Genomic DNA, 20,541 nt, shown 5'->3' with positions numbered 1-20,541 from the left:
TGTGATCAGGGTCTTGAGGTCAGTAGCTGCCATCCTGTAACAGGTGCCTTGCTGGGAGCTCTATGGGGAGAGGCTGGGCACACTGGCCATAGGCTACAATAGCTTTATTTCTCATCCTGCCCATCCATGTTACTATGTACACAACTACTACATCGGTGCCCCAAAGGGAGGATTCCGGGCTAATACATTCTACTGCCATATGTCACATGAGACAAGTAACAGGTATTCATGGGCAAACTACGGCCTCCAGCAGCAGCAAGTGGGTAGATCTAATAAGCCGATACACCGCATCAGGCCGTATTTATACCGCAGCGCCAGCTCTTGCCACAGCACGTTCACAGTTTGCGTTTATAGATTTGTTTTTAGATCCCATAATTGCGCAGGCACGCGCAGAGGGAGGAGCAAACCACAAGCCGGGGGCGCGCGCCCGTACCAGACGCTAAGTGGGAAAGGGCGGGAAGGTGGCCTCTTCAACATCACCGCGCATGCGTTACGCTGTGCCATAGCCCAATGTACGGCTGCGCTAGGTAAAACACAAACTCTGCGCAGGCGCGCTACGCTTCACGATAGGAAGAGGAGGGGGTGTCGGGAACGCGCAGGAAGATTGTTGTGGGGAGTGCGCGTTTCCGCGGGATGTGCCGTTATACCTCTGTTGGTAGCAGAAACTCATAGACACACTCACCCCTTTTAGCCGCTTCATAAGTGTGCTCTTCTGGCCGCTTTTAGCTAAACCCCGCTCCTCAAGCGCCGCCCGTAAGTCGGTGACCCGAAGGCTGTCCAGCGGCCTCCCGTCTAGCGTCACATCCTCTAGTTCTGCCATTTTCTGCGCCTTCGTGCAGTGCAACCCAGTTAGAAAACGGAGGACCGGCTGCGGGGCGCTATACGACCGACTTCGGCCGATCCCGCTGCGTGACGTCAGCCTCGGGCACTTCCGCCTCTAAGCTCGGGTCTAGTCGGAGAACCTCTGCCCCCACCTTCCTTTTACGTCACATTCGCTCAAGCTTACTAGGCCCCGCCTCCGCCTGCTGTAATATTCTTGGTAAGTCGGGATATGTTGTGGACTTTATATAGAACAACAGCTACATCTAGCGGCCATTTCAGAGTACTGTTTGTACGTGTGCAGAGCTCGTACACTGGCTGTAGTTTCCATTCCCTTTAGTTCCTCTACTGCTGTCCTTAATGCGACACCTTGAGGCTGGAGAGAGAATTGCCATCTCTTATCCTGTGATTTCCTATGAAGCTGCAGCAATTTTTTTCATATTTTTGCTGTTTTCTGCACACCTTAGTCTCTCCTCATATCTATGTTGTCGTTTGTTTTGTAAATGGAAGCACGACAGTCCCCGTAGATTTATGATGAATTCACATGTGGCTGCTTTGTAGAATTTGATGCCACTGTCCCATTCATGTCTATGTTTACTGCAGAATCCCTATTCAGTCACTGAAATTTCTGCAATGATGGGGTTCACATGATAGTATGCTTTTGTTTATTCCAAAAAAATGAAAATGGGTGTCCTTTTTTCTGTTTTTAGCACTAATTAAAGGGATCCTATCACTCAGACACAATTTTTTTGTAGGTACCATGTCGGAATAGCCTTAAGAAAAGCTATTCTTCTCTTACCTTTTGTCGTCTTCTCCGCGCCGACGTTTGCCTACAATCCTGTTTTTTCCGTATGCAAATTAGCTCTGTCGCAGCACTGGGGGCGTCCCCAATGCTGCAAGAGAACTCTCTCCAGCGCCGCCTCCATCTTCGTCAGTAGCATCCTCTTCAGCCTCTTCTTCCGGCGGTGGCTTGTAACTTCTAGGCCTTGGGCAGAGCAGACTGTGCATGTCCACAGGCCACGAGAAAATGGCCGCTTGCACAGTATTGTAAGCCTCTGCCCGAGGCCTAGAAGTTACAAGCCACCGCCGGAAGAAGAGGCTGAAGATGATGCTGCTGATGAAGATGGAGGCGGCGCTGGAGAGAGTTCTCTCGCAGCATTGGGGGGACACCCTCAGTGCTGTGAGGGAACTAATTTGCATACCGAAAAAAAACGGGATTGTAGGCGAACGGCAGTGCGGAGAAGACGGCGAATGGTAGGAGACAAATAGCCTTTCTTAAGGCTATTCCGACGTGGTACTTAGAAAAAATCATGTCTGAGTGATAGGATCCCTTTATCAGATTCTAAAAAGCATAGTGTGAATGGTCCCTTAGTTTCAGTTGGAGGAGCCACTGTTTTGAGGAAATAAGGCTGTGTATAGCACTAACTTTTTTATCATAGGTAGTGAAATCTAAAGTAATCCCTGAAACGGATGACAACCAAACCTTAAGGCTGAGGCCCCATGTGCGAAACCCAACCACACATTGCAGGAAATTACACACAGCAGACATGCTGCAATTCCCAAAACCATTGCGAATTTGGAAATGCCGCCGGTTTCCCTATAGGTATAACTATAACAGTCTGCAGGGGAAACCTCTGTGCACTGTCTGTGAAAAGTGCTTTTTCACTGCAGCCTGCTACGTGGGGCCCTAAGTGTAAAAGGGTATTGGCATACTCTTACCAGAAATCAGTAAGACATGCCATAACATAACTGACCACAGTCGTCAATTTAGAGCAGACCAGACATGGCAGAGAAATGGGGATACCGGTTATTCAGGACAACCACACCTATTCAGTAGTACTTCTGGTTTGGGAGGCATTTTAGACCTACTTGCACTTGACAATGAAAAAAAAAATTAAAAATGGATCAAACTTTCCCGCTTGCGAAAAAAAGAAGCGAGCTGCCCTTTCTTCAGGCAGATTCCGCCTGAAGAAAGGCCCATTCATTTGGGCCTAATCCGGAGCGGAATACTGCAACTGGATGCTGGTGCACTGTATGCACTGCATCGGCATCCAGTCGCGGCTAGCCATTTTTTGGACCGGATTCTGAGGTGGCCCCTGCATCCAAATCCGGTCCAAAAAACTCCCCCGTGAACCCGGGCTAATATTTCTGGTGCTTCTTATGTGATCCCTTGTGCCAGAAGTAAAATATACTACAGATTAGTTTAAGTTAGAGAAAATCTGACGGACTGAAGTATTTCTGCCACATTGAAAATTGGTCCATGTGCCAAAAATATTCCAGTTTTGTGGTATTAAACAGGACCTCATGCATAAATTTTTTTCTAATAAAACACAACCAAATAGGTGGTTGAGGTGTTGAAGAACCTCCTTGAAGGGACAACCACACCCTTGTTGTTTCCTTCTGTGCCTAGTAATATGATCTTGTAAGATACTGCCTGCCCAGATTGTACAATAAATCAAATCCCTCCTTTGTCTCATCATCCCACCTAAGATCATTGTATCTTCCCATCTAGTAGGATTATATTTGAGAATGACTTTTCACATTTTCTTAGATCTTCCCTTTGGAAAGTCTTCCGTACTGTTGTGACACTCCCAAAATCAGACAGACAAGGGCAGAGATCTTTAGGATCTTTTAGTTTACAAACCATAGAAATAAGCAAAGACTGTCTTTTATTGTATTCAGAATAGTGGGCTGCCTTCTTCTCTGACTGGTTCTGCTATGAGAACAACTACATTGTAAATTCAATGAGTGCTGTATCTGTCTGAAACTGGCCATACACATATTTCAATGGAACCAGCCTCACAGATAATATGTGTGGGGCTCCTCCAAATTTCCTTAGTGGCAGATGTGCCAGGAAAGAGAATGTTCTAGCTGTTAGGGTCCATTCACACGGGGTAAACTCATTTTGGCACAATACACGTGTAAAGAATACACGTGTAAAAATAAGACTCCTATTGACTTCAATGACATTTTTATACGTATAAAAACATGTCAAAAAAACACGTTGCGTTTTCTGGTGTTTTTAAATGTGTAAAAATGTAATTGAAGTCAATAGGAGTCTTATTTTTACACGTGTATTCTTTACACGTATATTGTGCCAAAATGAGTGTGCATTTACTCCGTGTGAATGGACCGTTAAGGTTAAACCTTCCCAATACCCTGCTCTCACAAGAGGCGCCTTCTAGTGGATTAGACTATCCTTCCACATTAGATGCATGTTAGCTAAATCGAAACCATTACGACAGAATATGTATGAGGCACATCCCACTCTTCTCCCCCCAACAGCAGATGGGTCAGGCAGTTGGATTTCATCATGTCTAAACCCCTTGTTCTAAGATATATAAGTCAATGCCAAAAGTGTCTGGCAATGGCTTTCTCCCCTCTACACATTCAGAACATATGGATGCTCATCTGAGCTGAGCAAGCATGTATATGAGAAGAGAGGAGTGGGTTATTACTGCTTCGGTCATCTCCTTTACATACTACATAGTGCTAAATGAGCGCAGTGGGTCAGCTAAGTGGCAGAGCGGTCTTAGCTGACTCGTATTCGCTCTGCCAGTGACTGTTGTCACATGGAGGGGATTTTTTTAATGTATTACTGGGACTTCTATGGATATTACAGTGGAAAAATGCAATAAGAAGAAAAAAAAGTTCATATGTTCTCCGGGGGGCCCTTTATGATCTCATGAAAGAAACAGTATGCAACAAAAGCAAATACAAGTACATCTGAAAATAAATTGAATAAAAATTTTAAAAAAGGCTCCCGTCAATGTAAAGAGTATCATTGGTAGCCCAACAATTTAAAAAGATAGAGTCTTTAATATAATACATACAAAAAGGCAAACATTTGTTTGGGCATTAGTCCTTTTCAGATGTAAGGTCAATAAGGGGTAATTTTCCCTGTCTTTCCAGAAAAGCTACACTAATATGGTACCAACCTGCTCCCTTTAATAACGGAGCACTATATAGTACAATATACCATTCATGGCATTGCCATACATTTTTATAGGTCTGAGTCTGATCTCTAGGACCCTCATCTATGGAAAGAACAGGGGCCTTGTGCACCATTTAACAGTGGGCCCATGTTCCCCATTCCCTGTTCTCTATGTCTTTTATATTGCTTCCTAGACTCAGTCTCTGATGTTATATTTATATTTGCTTAGTCTGTCCCTTGTCTTTCAGATTATGACTGAGGAGGCCATTCCTATCTCTTATGTCCCGACACAAGAAATACGATGTGTTCTACACTGGTTCTCTGAATGGACAGAACAGCAACGGAATCGCTTTCTGCAGGATCTTCTGTGCAAAGCAGTGCCTGGGAAACTGTGCTTGCTCCTTGAAGGACTGGGCTCCTTACAGCTGTCTGCACCCCCACCAAGCCTTTTTCAGTGTCAAATGAGACTTTGGGATCAGTGGTTCCAAAGCTGGGATGAGGATGAAAGAAACGAATTTTTGCGACAACTGGAACAGCAGGACCCAACCTTTGTGGCCCAGTTTTACAAGGAGGTGGCAGGAACTGCAGGCAAGGCCTAACTCGGCCAGAAGAACTGAAAATATAAAGCATGACAATCCAGTCTTGCAATAGGCCAATGCAGAGCATGCACAGGAGGAATGCTTGCTAAAGTGACTGTTCCCCTGGCATGTGCTTTCATTGTTTGCTGGCAGCACAACCCTTATTACACATGGCAATGTGCTACCAGTGAACAATAATTTTCTGCCCTGCTGAAAGCAAGTGCTCACTCAATTGAATGGACAAACACACATTGATTGGGTGATCGGCTGCACTATTAGGTTATGGCCCCACATAGTGGGCCACAGCAAAAAATAGTGCAGCACTTTTCACAGAAAGTCCGCAGAGTTTTCCTCTGTGGACTTTCTACTTCAATTATACCTATAAGGAAACCAACGGCGTCTCCGTAGGTGTAAGTGACATGCTGCAATTTCCAAAACTGTGACTATTTTGGAAACCACAGCGTGTCCGCTGTCCATATTTTTCCGCAAGGTGCGGATGGAACTCGCTAGAAAATGCTGTTATTTTTTTCTGCAACGTTTCTGGTGCGAGAAAACCGCTGCGTTTGCGCCACATGAGACCCCAACCTTAGACTGATTATCTATTCCTGATAATCACTTGAACAATTTCTGGGTCTGATAACATCCTTAGAATGTAGGGCATAATAAAATGAGGCTGGACCACTGGAACATATGAGAGCTTTATTGAATTCAAGTCTGAATGGTTTTGTAGCCTCTCATGCCTTGCAGTTGTCTTATGTTTCTAACACTACATATGAAGAGTGTTTGTTTTGTGTTTTGTTTTTTTTTACTTACTGTTTTTGGGAAACATGTTTGGAAAAGACTCATTATACTAAAAGGAGACCGTATGAAAGCAGTTACGTGCAAATGGTTTCAGAACTTTAATCTCTTTGGCATTTTCTAGTCCTTTCTATTAAAATCCACATTTGCAGTAGTTTGGATTTCTTTCTGTTAATCTCAAAAATGAAGAAATGTTATCCTTTATTTACTGCTGTTATGAGGTGAATTTTCTGCCCTCTCTAGAGAACACTCACTCTCTTATTTCATGGCTGTGAATGGTAACTGTCTCTTACTTGCAAGACTCTAGACCTGTGTTTACACCAGCAGACTGTAAGAATCAGCATTGCACAGAACAAGACCCCAATGCCACCTCCAATTAGCCCAACTTGATTGAGAATGTGGTTATGAGAGCCCGGGGACAGGAACCTGTGGAGATTAAAATAGAGTTACTCAGCATATGGGTATATGGCGATGTTGGCCACAACAGGTGTTGCTTGACCAAAATTCACTCTTTTTCTATGTCACATTGCAGTGTAATGAACCCTGCTGGATTTAACTCACTTTTCATTGTGCTGCAGTTGAGCATAGTGAATTATGATAGTCTATTATCATTGGTTTCGTGAAGATTTATGTGTAGACCTAGCCTATGTTAGAAATGATAGAGAGACTTGAGCAGAGACAGTACATAATACCAATGACTCCCTAACCTAGGCCACATTAGTACTTTCTTTCCACATCTGCCCATGAGTTGTGTGTGATATTGCACTTTATTCCTATTCACTTCTATGGAGCTGATCTTCAGTACCAGACATGACTTATGGACAGGCGTGATGCTGTTTCTGAAAGAAAGGGGCCATGTTTTTCTAATGCTGGACAACCCCTCTAACTTGCTGTATAGGAAGAGCATAACCATCCAGAATATAGCAATAACTTCTGGCAGTAGCTCTGGGCACTACACATCCAGCTTTGTCCAGTTCATATACATGACTAGATCCCATCCAGCCAATACTTTACAGGGAATCAAGTGAATCAAAAAAATTGGTTCACCATGAGGAAATCTAATGAAACCCATACTCATCTGTTTAATCATTTGCAACTATAAACCCAAACACCAACATCACGTACCCGAACACCCACATCACCACTTCAACCTGCGTTAGCTTCTGCGGAGTTTGGAACAGCATTACTGAAGCATATAAACAAAGCCCAGTGGGGGGATTCAATGGGTGAATATAGGTTCTTTTGTTTTCTCGTGGTGGGCAAGTTTTTTAAACCTTTCCAACCACACTTGCAGGGTTAAAGCGCAATAGAGGCTACAGCAAGTAGATAGCGTGTCAAAGATGGTGTGTAAGATACCAGCCTACTGAACAAAAATAAGTGTGTATTAATACAGTTACATGACAAATGGAAAGCAGCCTGGATAAGATTCAGAAGACAACAGATCAGGGTGAGGACACCTATTCAGGTTTCTGCTGAAATTTTTAAAGCGAACACCAGATGTGGATCATATAGAGTGAGAAACTTTGAAGAATAGATGGTTCAAATCGGGAGAGTGAAAACTCCTGCACAGAGGACTTTTCTCTCCGCCGGTTTCAGTATAGAACGGTGGCAACCCGGCGGACCCCATTATAGTCTATAGCAGGGGTAGGGAACCTTGGCTCTCCAGCTGCTGTGAAACTACAACTCCCAGCATGCTCCATTCACTTCTATGGGAGTTCCAAGAACAGCAGAGCAAGTATGCATGCTGGGAGTTGTAGTTTTGTAACAGCTGGAGAGCCGTACGTTCCCTACCCCTGGTCTATAGGGTCTGCGAGTAACTGCTGTTTTAGCGGAAAGGAGACCTCAGTGATGAGGAGCCCAGCACAAGTGTGAACCTAGCCTTACCTATATTCTCTGGGTTGTTACCATTACAGCGATACCAAATTTGCATAGTATATATTTTATGGTTTAACAACTTTAAAAAAAAATTCAAAACTTTGAAACGAAAATATTTTTCTTGGAGTTGCCATATTCAGACACCTATAACATTTTTAGATTTCTGTATATACGGCAATTTTTTTTTTTTTTGTGGGGAGGGGGGGTGGAGATGAAGTATTTTATGAATAACATTTTGAATAAAAAGAGATCAAAATATTAGACATTTCCCAATTTTTTTGGAGAGGCTAGACAGAGAAAAATGGCAGTTTGCCACTGTGAATTTTTTCCCACTACAGAGTTTTATTATCAAAGTAATACCATACCTGATGGTGATAGTGGAAAAGTGCGGCGACTCATATGTTATAGGAGAATCTGTGAGATTCATAACTGCTGAATGAGGAGAAGATCCAGAGGGGTGTGGACGGCAACTGTTAGGTCCTCCAACCATGAGGACAAATGATAAGTCTTTGTCCAATTGAGTGGAAGCGTGTAGGAAGCATCTGTCAAAAAAATGATTCTTTTAACAGAAAGAAATTATTTATAGGCTGTTTCCTCCAAAAAGAAGGTGGTGTGATATAAACCTCAAAATACAAGCAATGAATTTGGGTTAATGGACATCATTGTACACTTATCAGATGCGTGGGTACCCATTGGCATGGCATGCAAGTTGAACATATTCTATGATAAAGCCGGTGTCACTTATTTCTAGCAGGACTGAACCCTTATATCACCTTTGAACTCCAGCATGCTGGGCAATGACTCCTAGGACTTCTTCTGTTAGCAGTTTCTTCATGTTGGTAGTCCAGTTGGGAATCTGCACAGTTCCTAACTGCACTCTTATTCCTGGACTAGTTACTGGAGGACTGAAGCTGTATAAGGGGGTGGTGGTGGAAACAGGGGTTGGAATAGGAGGCTGATCAAATCCCAAACAGAATCGTCCATCAGGACACAGTATAACACCTTCATAACCTTCAACCTGTAAGAGAAGAGATTAAATATATTCAGAAACATCTGCACTAGAAATGGCAATCTTGTCTTCTCCTGTTCACACTGGCATCAGTGATTCTGGGTCTACTCTATCTGCATTTTTTCATTGGAAATGGAATCCTAGCAGATTTTATTTTAGTTTTTGGGGTTTTTTATTGTCAAGGTTCTGTGATTTCAGCTTATTTTATTAGGGAGAATGGTGTAAATCAATACAATATCCTGATTGTGAAATTCAGGAGAATCCTGATGGATTGATAATACACACTCAAAAAAATTTAAAAAAAAAAAGTTAAAAGAATTGTGAAGATTATAAGGGTTCAGTAATAAAGTATAAATTATATCAACCTTTGTATTCTGTTAAAGAAGATCTTTCATTGTCCTGGGGTACATGCGGTTTTATATACCTCTAGAAAGCCAAGAGTGCATTGAATTCAGCGCACTGTCGGCTTTTCCGTTATGTGCCCCTGAGCAAGAGCTATTGGCGCCATTACTGATAGCTCTTCACTGTCAGAAGGGTGTTCCTGACAGTCTAGCTGGGAATGCCCCCTCTGACAGTACAGGCCTATGGATGAGTACTGTCAGGAGGGGCGTTCCTCATAGCCCAGCTAGACTGTCAGGAACACCCTTCTGACAGTGAAGAGATATCGGTAATGGCGCCAATAGCTCTTGCTCAGGGGCACATAACGAGAAAGCCAACAGTGCTCTGAATTCAATGCACTCTTGGCTTTCTAGCGGTATATAAAGCCGCATGTGGCCAAGGACATTAAAGGTCTTTAAGATAACGGTGAAAAAAATATTTGTGACCATAGACTGAAATTGGTACGTATCGCACAAAAAAAAATTGTGAAATACTCCGTATGTACAGAGGTACACTTTGCTCATAGAACAAAACAGCTCCATGTGTCCAAAGGGAGGCTAAATGGTTTGTAGTAAAGCAGTCATACAGACTCTGTCAATGTAGATGAGCCTTAACATGGTGGAGGACTCATTCAAAGTATAGAAATGATCTATCAGTTACCTCGATCCACTTTCCAGCCGGGCAGTCTGTCCATTGTGAACCTTGAACTTTAATCTGGAAATTGTTTGGAGCTATGCAGCGATGCAGGTAACAACGTCCTTTGACCTTTTCATGCTTCATTTCCTATTACATATATATGTAGGAAGGAATATTTTATTTTGGAATATACTACAGATCTGTGACCGGTTTCACACATTTACTTGCCTGCACCCCTCGGAGTTTAGAGAATATCATCTCACTAACAAATATTTCTATAGGATTGTATTGTTGTCACTGCACATGACTACATTTAGCATTTAGAAGTTATTCAAGTCTAAATAAATCAGATGTACAAGTAGCATGTGCAATTGTAGAACTAAAGAGAAGGTCTGCCGGGGCCACACGGTGGCTCAGTGGTTAGCACTGCAGCCTTGCAGCGCTGGAGTCCTGGTGTTTAAATCCCGCCAAGGGCAAAAACCATCTGCAAACAGTTTGTATGTTCTCCTTGTGTTTGCATGGATTTCCATCCCATATTCAAAAAAAGAACACATACTGATAGGGAAAATGTACATTGTAAGCTCTATGTGGCGGTCACAATCTACATAAAAAAATAAAGAGAAGGTCTTCTTCCAAGGTAGGCTTCAGTGGTATATTTATGCATAGCCACTATATGACTTCTCAGGCCTATTTTCTACTAAAATGTCCTACAATGGGCATTTGTCACCTATCCACGAGTTAAATACAGTCCTATGAAAAAGTTTGGGCACCCCTATTAATCTTAATCATTTTTAGTTCTAAATATTTTGATGTTTGCAACAGCCATTTCAATTTGATATATCTAATAACTGATGGACACAGTAATATTTCAGGATTGAAATGAGGTTTATTGTACTAACAGAAAATGCGCAATATGCATTAAACCAAAATTTGACCGGTGCAAAAATATGGGCACCTCAACAAAAAAGTGACATTAATATTTAGTACATCCTCCTTTTGCAAAGATAACAGCCTCTAGTTGCTTCCTGTAGCTTTTAATCAGTTCCTGGATCCTGGATGAAGGGATTTTGGACCATTTCTTTCTACAAAACAATTCAAGTTCAGTTAAGTTAGATGGTCGCCGAACATGGACAGCCCGCTCTCAAATGATCTGAAAACAAAGATTGTTCAACATAGTTGTTCAGGGGAAGGATACAAAACGTTGTCTCAGAGATTTAACCTGTCAGTTTCCACTGTGAGGAACATTGTAAGGAAATGGAAGACCACAGGGACAGTTCTTGTTAAGCCCAGAAGTGGCAGGCCAAGAAAAATATCAGAAAGGCAGAGAAGAAGAATGGTGAGAACAGTCAAGGACAATCCACAGACCACCTCCAAAGAGCTGCAGCATCATCTTGCTGCAGATGGTGTCACTGTGCATCAGTCAACAATACAGCGCACTTTGCACAAATAGAAGCTGTATGGGAGAGTGATGAGAAAGAAGCCGTTTCTGCACGTACGCCACAAATAGAGTTGCCTGAGGTATGCAAAAGCACATTTGGAGAAGCCAACTTCATTTTGGAAACAAAGATTGAGTTGTTTGGTTATAAAAAAAGGCGTTATGCATGGCGTCCAAAAAGAAACAGCATTCCAAGAAAAACACTTGCTAGCCACTGTAAAATTTGGTGGAGGTTCCATCATGCTTTGGGGCTGTGTGGCCAATGCCGGCACCGGGAATCTTGTTAAAGTTGAGAGTCGCATGGATTCCACTCAGTATCAGCAGATTCTTGAGAATAATGTTCAAGAATCAGTGACGAAGTTGAAGTTACGCCGGGGATGGATATTTCAGCAAGACAATGATCCAAAACACCGCTCCAAATCCTCAGGCATTCATGCAGAGGAACAATTACAATGTTCTGGAATGGCCATCCCAGTCCCCAGACCTGAATATCATTGAACATCTGTGGGATGATTTGAAGCGGGCTGTCCATGCTCAGCGACCATCAACCTTAACTGAACTTGAATTGTTTGTGCAAAATACCTTCATCCAGGATCCAGGAACTGATTAAAAGCTACAGGAAGCGACTAGAGGCTGTTATCTTTGCAAAAGGAGGATCTACTAAATATTAATGTCACTTTTCTGTTGAGGTGCCCATACTTTTGCACCAGTCAAATTTTGGTTTAATGCATATTGCACATTTTCTGTTAGTACAATAAACCTCATTTCAATCCTGAAATATTACTGTGTCCATCAGTTATTAGATATATCAAACTGAAATGGCTGTTGCAAATACCAAAATATTTAGAACTAAAAATGATTAAGATTAATAGGGGTGCCCAAACTTTTTCATAGGACTGTATCTATTCCCACTGTTGAGACCCCCAGCGATCACTAAAACAACACTCCGATGCCTCCAGTTTCTCCACACATGTCACTGTCTGAAAGGATCAACAGAGAGCCTACCAATGCTTAATACCCCTGGGGCTGACTAAGCTCTGTTCTCATCTGTATCCATCAGACCCATAGACATTGAAGGGAGCTTGGCTATCCCTCCACTGAAACTGTAGGTGTCTGATGTTAAGTATTGAGGGTTAGGGACCACCTCCAGTGACCAGTCATTTATCACCTGTCCTGTGAATAGTGAGAAATGTCCATTGTGTTCCATTTGGTGAGATTTGCTATATGTCTTTTATAATATGTGTAATTTTCTCTATTTACTGTGAGGCTGGACGCATAGTGTGCTAGTATGAAGCATGTAGACAAGAATCCAATGAAAGATTTGTCACCTTTGTAAGGTTGGAGAAGAAGCAGCGACTCTGGAGGTGGTATATTTCATCTGATCCTTGGCTTTCTTGTTTTAGCCAACACTCCCCCTACAAACAAAGTTACGTTTTGAACGGGTGGAAGGGAATATTTGGTGTTCAGAAACAGATGCACAGTTTACAACTTACCCCATGTGGGAGTGGTTTATAAATATGGCAGCCATCCATAAATGCATCTGTTGAGCAGTTACCCTTGTCTAAATGGAGATGGTGGCAGCCAATATCACTGTGGAAAGAGGTGCTATTAGAAAAACTACATACAGTTTGCATTATGGTAAAATCGATATACGGCAGCAGTGAGAAATGGTCTTCTAGGGGGTTGGTTCTCTCAAAGAGGTGTAAGCCGATGGCTGGTCAGGTAATGAAGGGGGTGTACATATCATCCAGACTGCTAAGATGGGTGAGATGAGAAAACTCCAGAAGGAATGTTTGTTCTCAGCAGACAACTTTCATCTGCTGAGCATTTTGGTAAATGCTCAGTATTGGGCTGGATTTTTAGGAATAACAGGTAGGTTGGTAGTGAGAGCTGTCATTCCACCCCCCTCCAGTCCACACTTTGGGGATGATCCGGCAGCGACTTAGCTGCAGAGAGTCTCCTCGTCAAGGATACTTAAGAAGCCAACTCCAGCAGCAACACTTTGGCAAAGTTTGGCTGGAGAGCTGACAGAGAGGTCATATTTTTGGAGCTGCGTCCTGAATGATTCTACTGGCTTTTGGATTTCTGTTATTCTAGGTGAGGTAACCTATTCTATGTTTAGTTAGAGCCTAGCCAGGCAGGTATTTATTTTTTGTATCGCTTCCTTTTGTTGCTGCACTATATTTTTGAGTGAAAATAAATTTTACCTTTGTTTTGGACTAAAGAAACTGGACTTTTGTGTGTATGCCACCCCACCTAGCAACCCCAGACCCTGACAGAGGATATACCCTGTATTCAGAAAATAGGGGCATTGAAAATCCATCATAGAAGAATCTTATCTAGATGGGGGTGGTCATCTCAAAGCAGGGATCTGTTGGACAGGTTTTACAGTCTATGTGTCTATGCCATGCTTGCTAGCACTCACCCTTCAACTCTACAGAAGAAACCTGATAATCGTTCTTGACATGTAGAAGGTAGGCCAAAGGAAGCACCAGCTCCTGAGAAGAAACCATGTGTTAGAATGTTTGGCTGTAGTCATTCCTACTATGTATTCTTACCCATAACATAAGAAAAAAATCAAGATTATTGGGGATAAGTAACATGTGAAATGTTCGCACCTTTTCCCCATACTAATTGATGGTTGACACTCATATTCACCAAATACCAGCCCATATCTTGAAATGCAGCTAAAGTGATTGGATCCAAGAATGTGAGATGTGGAGGACTAAGCGAAGCTGTTAGGATGGATCCTTGCATAATTCTTGCTTCCCAGTGGGACGAAGCCGAGCCTTCCTGTAACAGTCCACAAAAGGGTGAAAGCCATTTTCTTTTATTGTACAATTCATTAATAAATAATGTCTCAATAAATCTCTGAAAGGGCATATCATCTTATATTATTTCACATGGTTATTGTGATTCACCCATAAGGGTCCATTCACACTGAGTTTTTTGGCGAGGATTTTGGCGCTCAAATCCATGTGGAAAAAAAGCCTCCCATTGACTTCAATGGATTCTTTTTTCCGCTAGTCAATAGGAGGCTTTTTTTCCACGTGGATTCTGAGGCAGATTCAGCGTCAAATTCAGCGCCAAAAAACCCTGTGTGAATGGACCCTAAAGATGCAGTACAATTTGTCTAATCTGGCAGATAGATTGGAGTCTGGCACAGAAATCTACTCAATGGCCGTTTGCGTACAGAGACAGTTCATATGAATACAAAAACTGGTATCATTGGTCACATGTTAGGGTAGGTGAGTATCATTTTTTTTAATTTTAGCCCACCTCTGTCCTCCCCTAAACTTTCTGGTTTTTTTGGGAAAACCCTTTTATATATTTATAACCTATCCTTAGTGTTATCAATATCACTTCTGTGGGGGCTTGTGTGCAGCATTCTGGCAACCATTGTGGCCTCTTCACTGCCAAGAACGGGGCAGTACACTCCATAGCAACCACACTTGGTATTGCAGCTCAGGACTGAGCTGCCAAGAGGCCATGTGATCAATGAAGCAGATACGGCGCTCACCTGAACAGCTCATTGATGGGGGTGCTAGGTCTCAGAAAAACCCTATAAAGGCATTCTATAATAAACAACCGTCATCCAGATGTTAACTCACTTCAACATGATTGTTGATGCAGTATAGGTAATCCAGACAGTAGATAATTTTTAGTGCAGATTTTGCTGCAACATCCATATGTTGTATGTTTTGTAGATGGCAGAATGCAAGAAGTTCAGTTTTTGAAAAATTGATCCTTAGTAGAGATGAGCGAGTATACCTCCCCTGCATAGTTATTGGTGTAAAAAAAAGCGCCAGGGAAGATGGGAAGGGAATCAAATGTTTTCCGTGTGGTATTTGACCGAGGACACCAATAACAATGCAGGGGAGGTATTCGATCGAATACTACTCGCTCATCTCTAATCTTTAGGTAGAGACAGTAGACCAGGGGTCCTCAAACTGCGGCCCAAGGGCCACATGCGGCCCTCCAAGCACTTCTGTCTGGCCCCGCCGACAACACCGGCAGGCGTGCATTTATAATGAAGCTCCTGGGGAGCTCGGGCCAGGCCATGGAGCACACTTCACTATAAATTTGGAGGGCACAGTTCCCGATGTCTGTGCGACCTGCTCTGCTTCCGGCCCACTGTTTAAAAAGTTTGAGGACCCCTGCAGTAGACAAACAATCGCTAGTGTTCTGTAGTAGTGCAGGGGTGATGTCATGAGATGAGGTATATAATTGGTTACCAAAAATTATCCCTTTATGGGAGCAGAATCCCTCAAAAACATTGCTTTGTAATTGGAAGAAGCAGTGGTGGGGTTATTTGCTTTATTTTATTTTCATTATGCCAAGAGAGTGGCAGCGGTAATCGGCACTGCCAACTATAGAATTTGTAGAAAAAAAATTTGTTGTACAGCATTAAAAAATGCATGATGAATAAGTGACTTCATAAAAATCCATCAAATATGCAGCACCAATGAGTGACAATTTTGTCACACACTATCAGCATGCCTGGCCAACCAGCTGAAAAACCAAGAATATACTCGGAAATGGAACAGAATCTATGAATGTGGTGACAATTTACCGAATTTTAAGAAAAATTTGGGGCACACTATCAGCATGCTTGGCCTGACTGTCAGCTGAAAAACCTAGAATATCTTTTGACATGCAAAGGATTCTGTGACCCTGAAAACAAGGAAGAAAAGAACCAGACTAATCCTGCCTGTTATCCCTGCATGGGAGCACATGCCATATCAATATTGTGTTGGCAGAGTGGCAATTGACAGAATTTCAAGGAAAAGTTGTGGCACACCATCAACGTTACTGCCATTCTTAAAAGTGATAAATAATTGAGTATAGAAAAAATTACAAAAAAATAACCAAATTAGACCTCAAATAAGTATGGTGCTTCTTAATTGTTGAACCTTGTGATATTATGCCGGGTTCACACGTAGTTTTTTGAGTCAGATTTTGAAGCAGGTAGCCGCGTCAGAATCCGGACCAAAATCCGCCTGTCGCGGCTTTCCGCTCCGGATTAGGCCCAAATGAATGGGCCTAGTCTGGAGGGATTGTCTTGATACGGACGCCGCGGCGGTTCCCGCGTCAAAATTCGGACCACAAATCTGTGTGAACTCAGCATTAGCAGGCAAAAGATTACGGCCACATATAGGGTGTTTCCAAAATCGGGAGACAGAAAATAATAACTGGAGAGCTGACATTTTACAGTGCCGTGTTTGGGCAGGACCTATTGGCCACTGAAATGGCCTATCTGGGAAAATATTAATTTTCCTTTTGCATTATCTGCTGCATATCCTTTTTTAAAAGCATCTTTGGGGTCAAAATGATCACTATACCCTTTGAGGAGTGCAATTTCCACAATGAAGTCACTTCTTGGTACTCTCCACTGCATTAACTCCTTAGGGGCAAATGTGTCATGCTACCTGAAAATGATACTGCCCTCCAAAAGCCTAATGGCGCTCCCTGTGTTCTGTGCTCTGCCGTGTGCCAATACGGCAGTTTTCCTCCACATGTGGGGTATTTCAGTAGTCAGGAGAAATTGCGTAACAAATTGTGGGATACATTTTATCCTTTAACCCCTTGTAAAAATGAAAATTTTGTGGCTAAAGCAACATTTTATTGCAAACAATCTTAATAAATCTTTGCTCATTATGACTCCTGATAAATTCCTTGAGGGGGTCATGTTTTGGGGTTTCCATTGTACTGGTACTTTAGGGGCTCTGCAATTGAGACTTGGCACCCAAAAACTTTTCCAGCAAAATTTGCCTTCTAAAAGTCAAATAGTAATTTTTATGTTCTAAGCTACACCATGTACCCATACAGCAGATTATGACCACATATGGGGTATTGCCGTGTTCAGAAAAAACTGTGTAACAAACTGTGGGGTGTTTTTTTCTCATTTAAACCTTTGTGAATATGAGAACTGTGGGTCTAATGCAACATGTTTTTTTTTTTTTGAAAAATGAGTTATTTATTGGGGCTTTCCATTACACTGGTACCTCATGGGCTCTGCCAATGTGACATGTGGCTGGAAACCAATCCCAGCAGAATCTGCCCTCTGAAAAGTTCAACGGTTCTCCTTCCCTGCTATATCCCAAATCAGAAATATATATCCACGTGTGGGGCATTTCTGTAGTTGGGAGAAATTGCTTAACTAATTGTGGGGTGCATTTTTCCTTTACCCCTTGCAAAAAATTAAAAGAAAACTATTTGGGTTAAAGCAACATATTATAGATAAGCTTTAAGATGTAATTTTCCATTTTTATGGCGAAATTGTGTGAAAGACCTGTAACGTCAAAGTACCCACTATACCCCTTGATACATTCCTTGAGGGGTCTAGTTTACAAAATAGGTTCACTATTGGGGGGGTTCCGTTGTTTTGGCAGCTCAGGGGCTCTGCAAATGGGACATGGTACCTGAAAGCTATTCCAGCAAAATCTGTCCTTCAAAAGCCAATTAGCGCTCTTTCTGTTTCACATTGCACATATGCGATATTGTAGTACTATGTATATGCTGTTTTTGCTTATTTAAGGGGAATAGTTTTGAAAATGGGGTGATTTTATGGGGGTTTCTAATACAGGGGGCTTTCAAAACCCCTTTATAACAGCATTCCTCCCAAACACCCAGATTCGACATTACAGTCTTGGATTCCGGGGAGGGTCCAGATGAGTTGAAACCAGGAATGGGGAATAGTATGAATGAATAGTTGTCTGATCCCTGCTTCACCTTTCTGTCCCTGTCCCTATTCTGAGAGCTTTAGACATGATATGATGACTTCACTTGCATTGTGTCTGCAGCTCACTGAATCCACCGGAACCAGAGACAGCAGAGAAAAGCAGAGGAAAAAGGAGAAGTGAGCATTAGGTTTTAGTAGATCAAGAAGACAGAAGTAGCTGCGAGATTACTTCTGTTATCGGGTCAAAGGATGAGAGTTATGAAAGAGGAATCTTGGGATCCATTCACACGGAGTAAATGCATGCTCATTTTTGCATAATGAACGTGTAAAGAATACACGTGTAAAAATAAGACTACCATTGTCTTCAATGACATATTTTACATGTGTAAAAAACGCGTCAAAAAACGCGCCAAAACATGCGACTAATTTTTTACACATATAAAAAAAGTCATTGAAGTCAATGAGAGTCTTATTTTTACACGTATATTCTTTACACGTGTATTATGCAAAAATAAGCACTGGTTTACTCCATGAATGGATCCTTAGAGTGAAGGGGATCAATGCTGCTTGGAGATTTTCTGACAAACGTTTTCAATTTTGTCTTTAAAAAAGTGGCCTGGTGTTGTGCAGAGAGTCTGTGGCAGGTGACTACACCTTAAGGGTGAGTTCACACTACGTAAACGGCAGCTTATTCTGAACGTAAAACACGTTCAGAATAAGTGGCGTATAAAGCAGTTCCATTCATTTCTATGTGAGCCAGCATACGAGTGCTTCCTTGAAATGAATGGGCTGCTTTTTTCACTATGAGCAGTCCCATTGAAGTGAATGGGAAGTGCTGGCATGTATGGCTCGGCACGAGTAGAGCTAGCCGTACACGCCAGCACATCCCATTCACTTCAATGGGACTGCTCATAGTGAAAAAAGCAGCCCATTCATTTCTATGGGGAGCGCTCGTATGCCGGCTCCCATAGAAATGAATGGAACTGCTTTATACGCCGCTGATTCTGAACGTGTTTTATGTTCAGAATAAGCTGCCGTTTACGTAGTGTGAACTCACCCTAAGCGTGAAGAGAGTGAACTATAGGAAAGAGTCATTGGAGTTATTGGAGAGATAGGAAATGAGAGGAGTGAAATATTCTTGTTTGGCAAGGTGAAGGGCAGTGTTCCAAGCTTTGACATAAACTTGTAAAAGAAATATGAAGATGCATGCTAATACTGCTGGGTAGGGATTGCTATTTCATTCAGGACAATCTTGAGTTACCTTTTTATTGACATACATATCATTCTGCAAGTTCCCTAATAGTGGACCCGATGTGCCTACAGACAGCAGCAAGTGCTCTAGCAATCCTCTAGAAAATGTGTCCCTTTAACTGTGAAGCCTCTCCCTGCATCATGGCAGGATGTAGATGCAGAAACATTAAAATATTATATCTGCATTGCTTCATTGGCTTATGGCCACAATGATACGTTCTCCTGCTATTAAAGGCCCCTACATGGTGCTATTAATAGTTTGGGAGGCATTTTGGACCTGATAGACTCCTATTAAGATGTGACTATGATGCCCACATTCTTTTTTTTTTTTTTGTAGATTGTGAGCCCCACATAGGGCTCACAATGTACATTTTTCCCTATCAGTATGTCTTTTTTGGAATATGGGATGGAAATCCATGCAAACACGGGGAGAACATACAAACTCCTTGCAGATAGTTTTTTGCCCTTGGCGGGATTTGAACACCAGGACCCAGCGCTGCAAGGCTGCAGTGCTAACCACTGAGCCACTGTGTGGCCCCGATGCCCACATTCTTGTGGTAACTAAGTACTTAGTACAGTCTTAGTACTTAGACTGGATAGTTTAAAGGGGTTGTCCCATCACAAGGATCCTATCTATACTGCTAATTTATGTGGATTTAAGACTTTTCCTAAATGCATTGCTTTATCAAAACTGCTTTGTTTGGCCGTTAGCTTAATTTATTCACTTCATTGTTTACACTCGTTTCTATGGCCCTTGGGATTATCTGCTCATTTGTCAAGTGATGTAGCTGCCTGCTCACAGGGGGGGAGGGAGCAGCTCTGAGCTGTTTGAGAAGCTCCGCTACTTAAATGACACAGATAGAGGAGGTGAGAGCTTCTGGATTTCTGAGCTCTTATCAGTCGGTTTAATTGAATTTGGCTGATAAGGGCTGAAATAGGGAGTCCATTACCTCTGTATGTAATGCAAACTGACTCAAATCCAGCTCTGCTACATCAGCTTCACACTGTGGTAATTCATTTACAACCAAGTGAAACCCTGCCCACCTATGTGCTGAGAGAAGCAAGAAGTGAAGAGAGCACAATAGCCTGCAGGTTAGTGAACAAGCATCATGGGAATACCCCTTTAAGGATGCACCAAATTTTTCT

The 20,541-nt window shown here is 42.3% G+C and overlaps 3 protein-coding genes across 3 annotated transcripts in view; 1 reads left to right on the top strand and 2 right to left on the bottom strand.

Moving 5' to 3' along the window:
- The window catches only part of ACIN1 (apoptotic chromatin condensation inducer 1), a 71,802-nt gene extending 70,880 nt beyond the window's left edge, over positions 1 to 922 (bottom strand). Inside the window, exon 1 of the mRNA XM_075276724.1 lies at positions 683 to 922. Coding sequence (XP_075132825.1) covers positions 683 to 820 — 138 coding nt within the window. The 5' untranslated portion in view covers positions 821 to 922. The remainder of the gene's footprint in view (positions 1 to 682) is intronic.
- On the top strand, positions 893 to 6,130 carry C1H14orf119 (chromosome 1 C14orf119 homolog). The gene is made up of 2 exons (XM_075277528.1): positions 893 to 1,039; positions 5,002 to 6,130. The coding sequence occupies exon 2, from the start codon at positions 5,005 to 5,007 to the stop codon at positions 5,350 to 5,352; it is 348 nt and encodes a 115-aa protein (XP_075133629.1). The 5' UTR covers positions 893 to 1,039; positions 5,002 to 5,004; the 3' UTR covers positions 5,353 to 6,130.
- Positions 6,131 to 6,392: 262 nt separating this feature from the next.
- The window catches only part of CIROP (ciliated left-right organizer metallopeptidase), a 37,773-nt gene continuing 23,624 nt past the window's right edge, over positions 6,393 to 20,541 (bottom strand). Inside the window, exons 8-15 of the mRNA XM_075276841.1 lie at positions 14,081 to 14,255; positions 13,888 to 13,960; positions 12,956 to 13,052; positions 12,791 to 12,877; positions 10,052 to 10,174; positions 8,778 to 9,022; positions 8,370 to 8,546; positions 6,393 to 6,555 (exon numbers count right to left, since the gene is read on the bottom strand). Of these exons, the coding sequence (XP_075132942.1) occupies positions 6,393 to 6,555; positions 8,370 to 8,546; positions 8,778 to 9,022; positions 10,052 to 10,174; positions 12,791 to 12,877; positions 12,956 to 13,052; positions 13,888 to 13,960; positions 14,081 to 14,255 (1,140 nt within the window). The remainder of the gene's footprint in view (positions 6,556 to 8,369; positions 8,547 to 8,777; positions 9,023 to 10,051; positions 10,175 to 12,790; positions 12,878 to 12,955; positions 13,053 to 13,887; positions 13,961 to 14,080; positions 14,256 to 20,541) is intronic.

Source organism: Leptodactylus fuscus, chromosome 1 (genome assembly GCF_031893055.1).
Source record: "Leptodactylus fuscus isolate aLepFus1 chromosome 1, aLepFus1.hap2, whole genome shotgun sequence".
In the NCBI taxonomy this organism is placed as follows: Eukaryota; Metazoa; Chordata; class Amphibia; order Anura; family Leptodactylidae; genus Leptodactylus; species Leptodactylus fuscus.
This window is presented reverse-complemented; position numbering and strand designations above follow the sequence as displayed.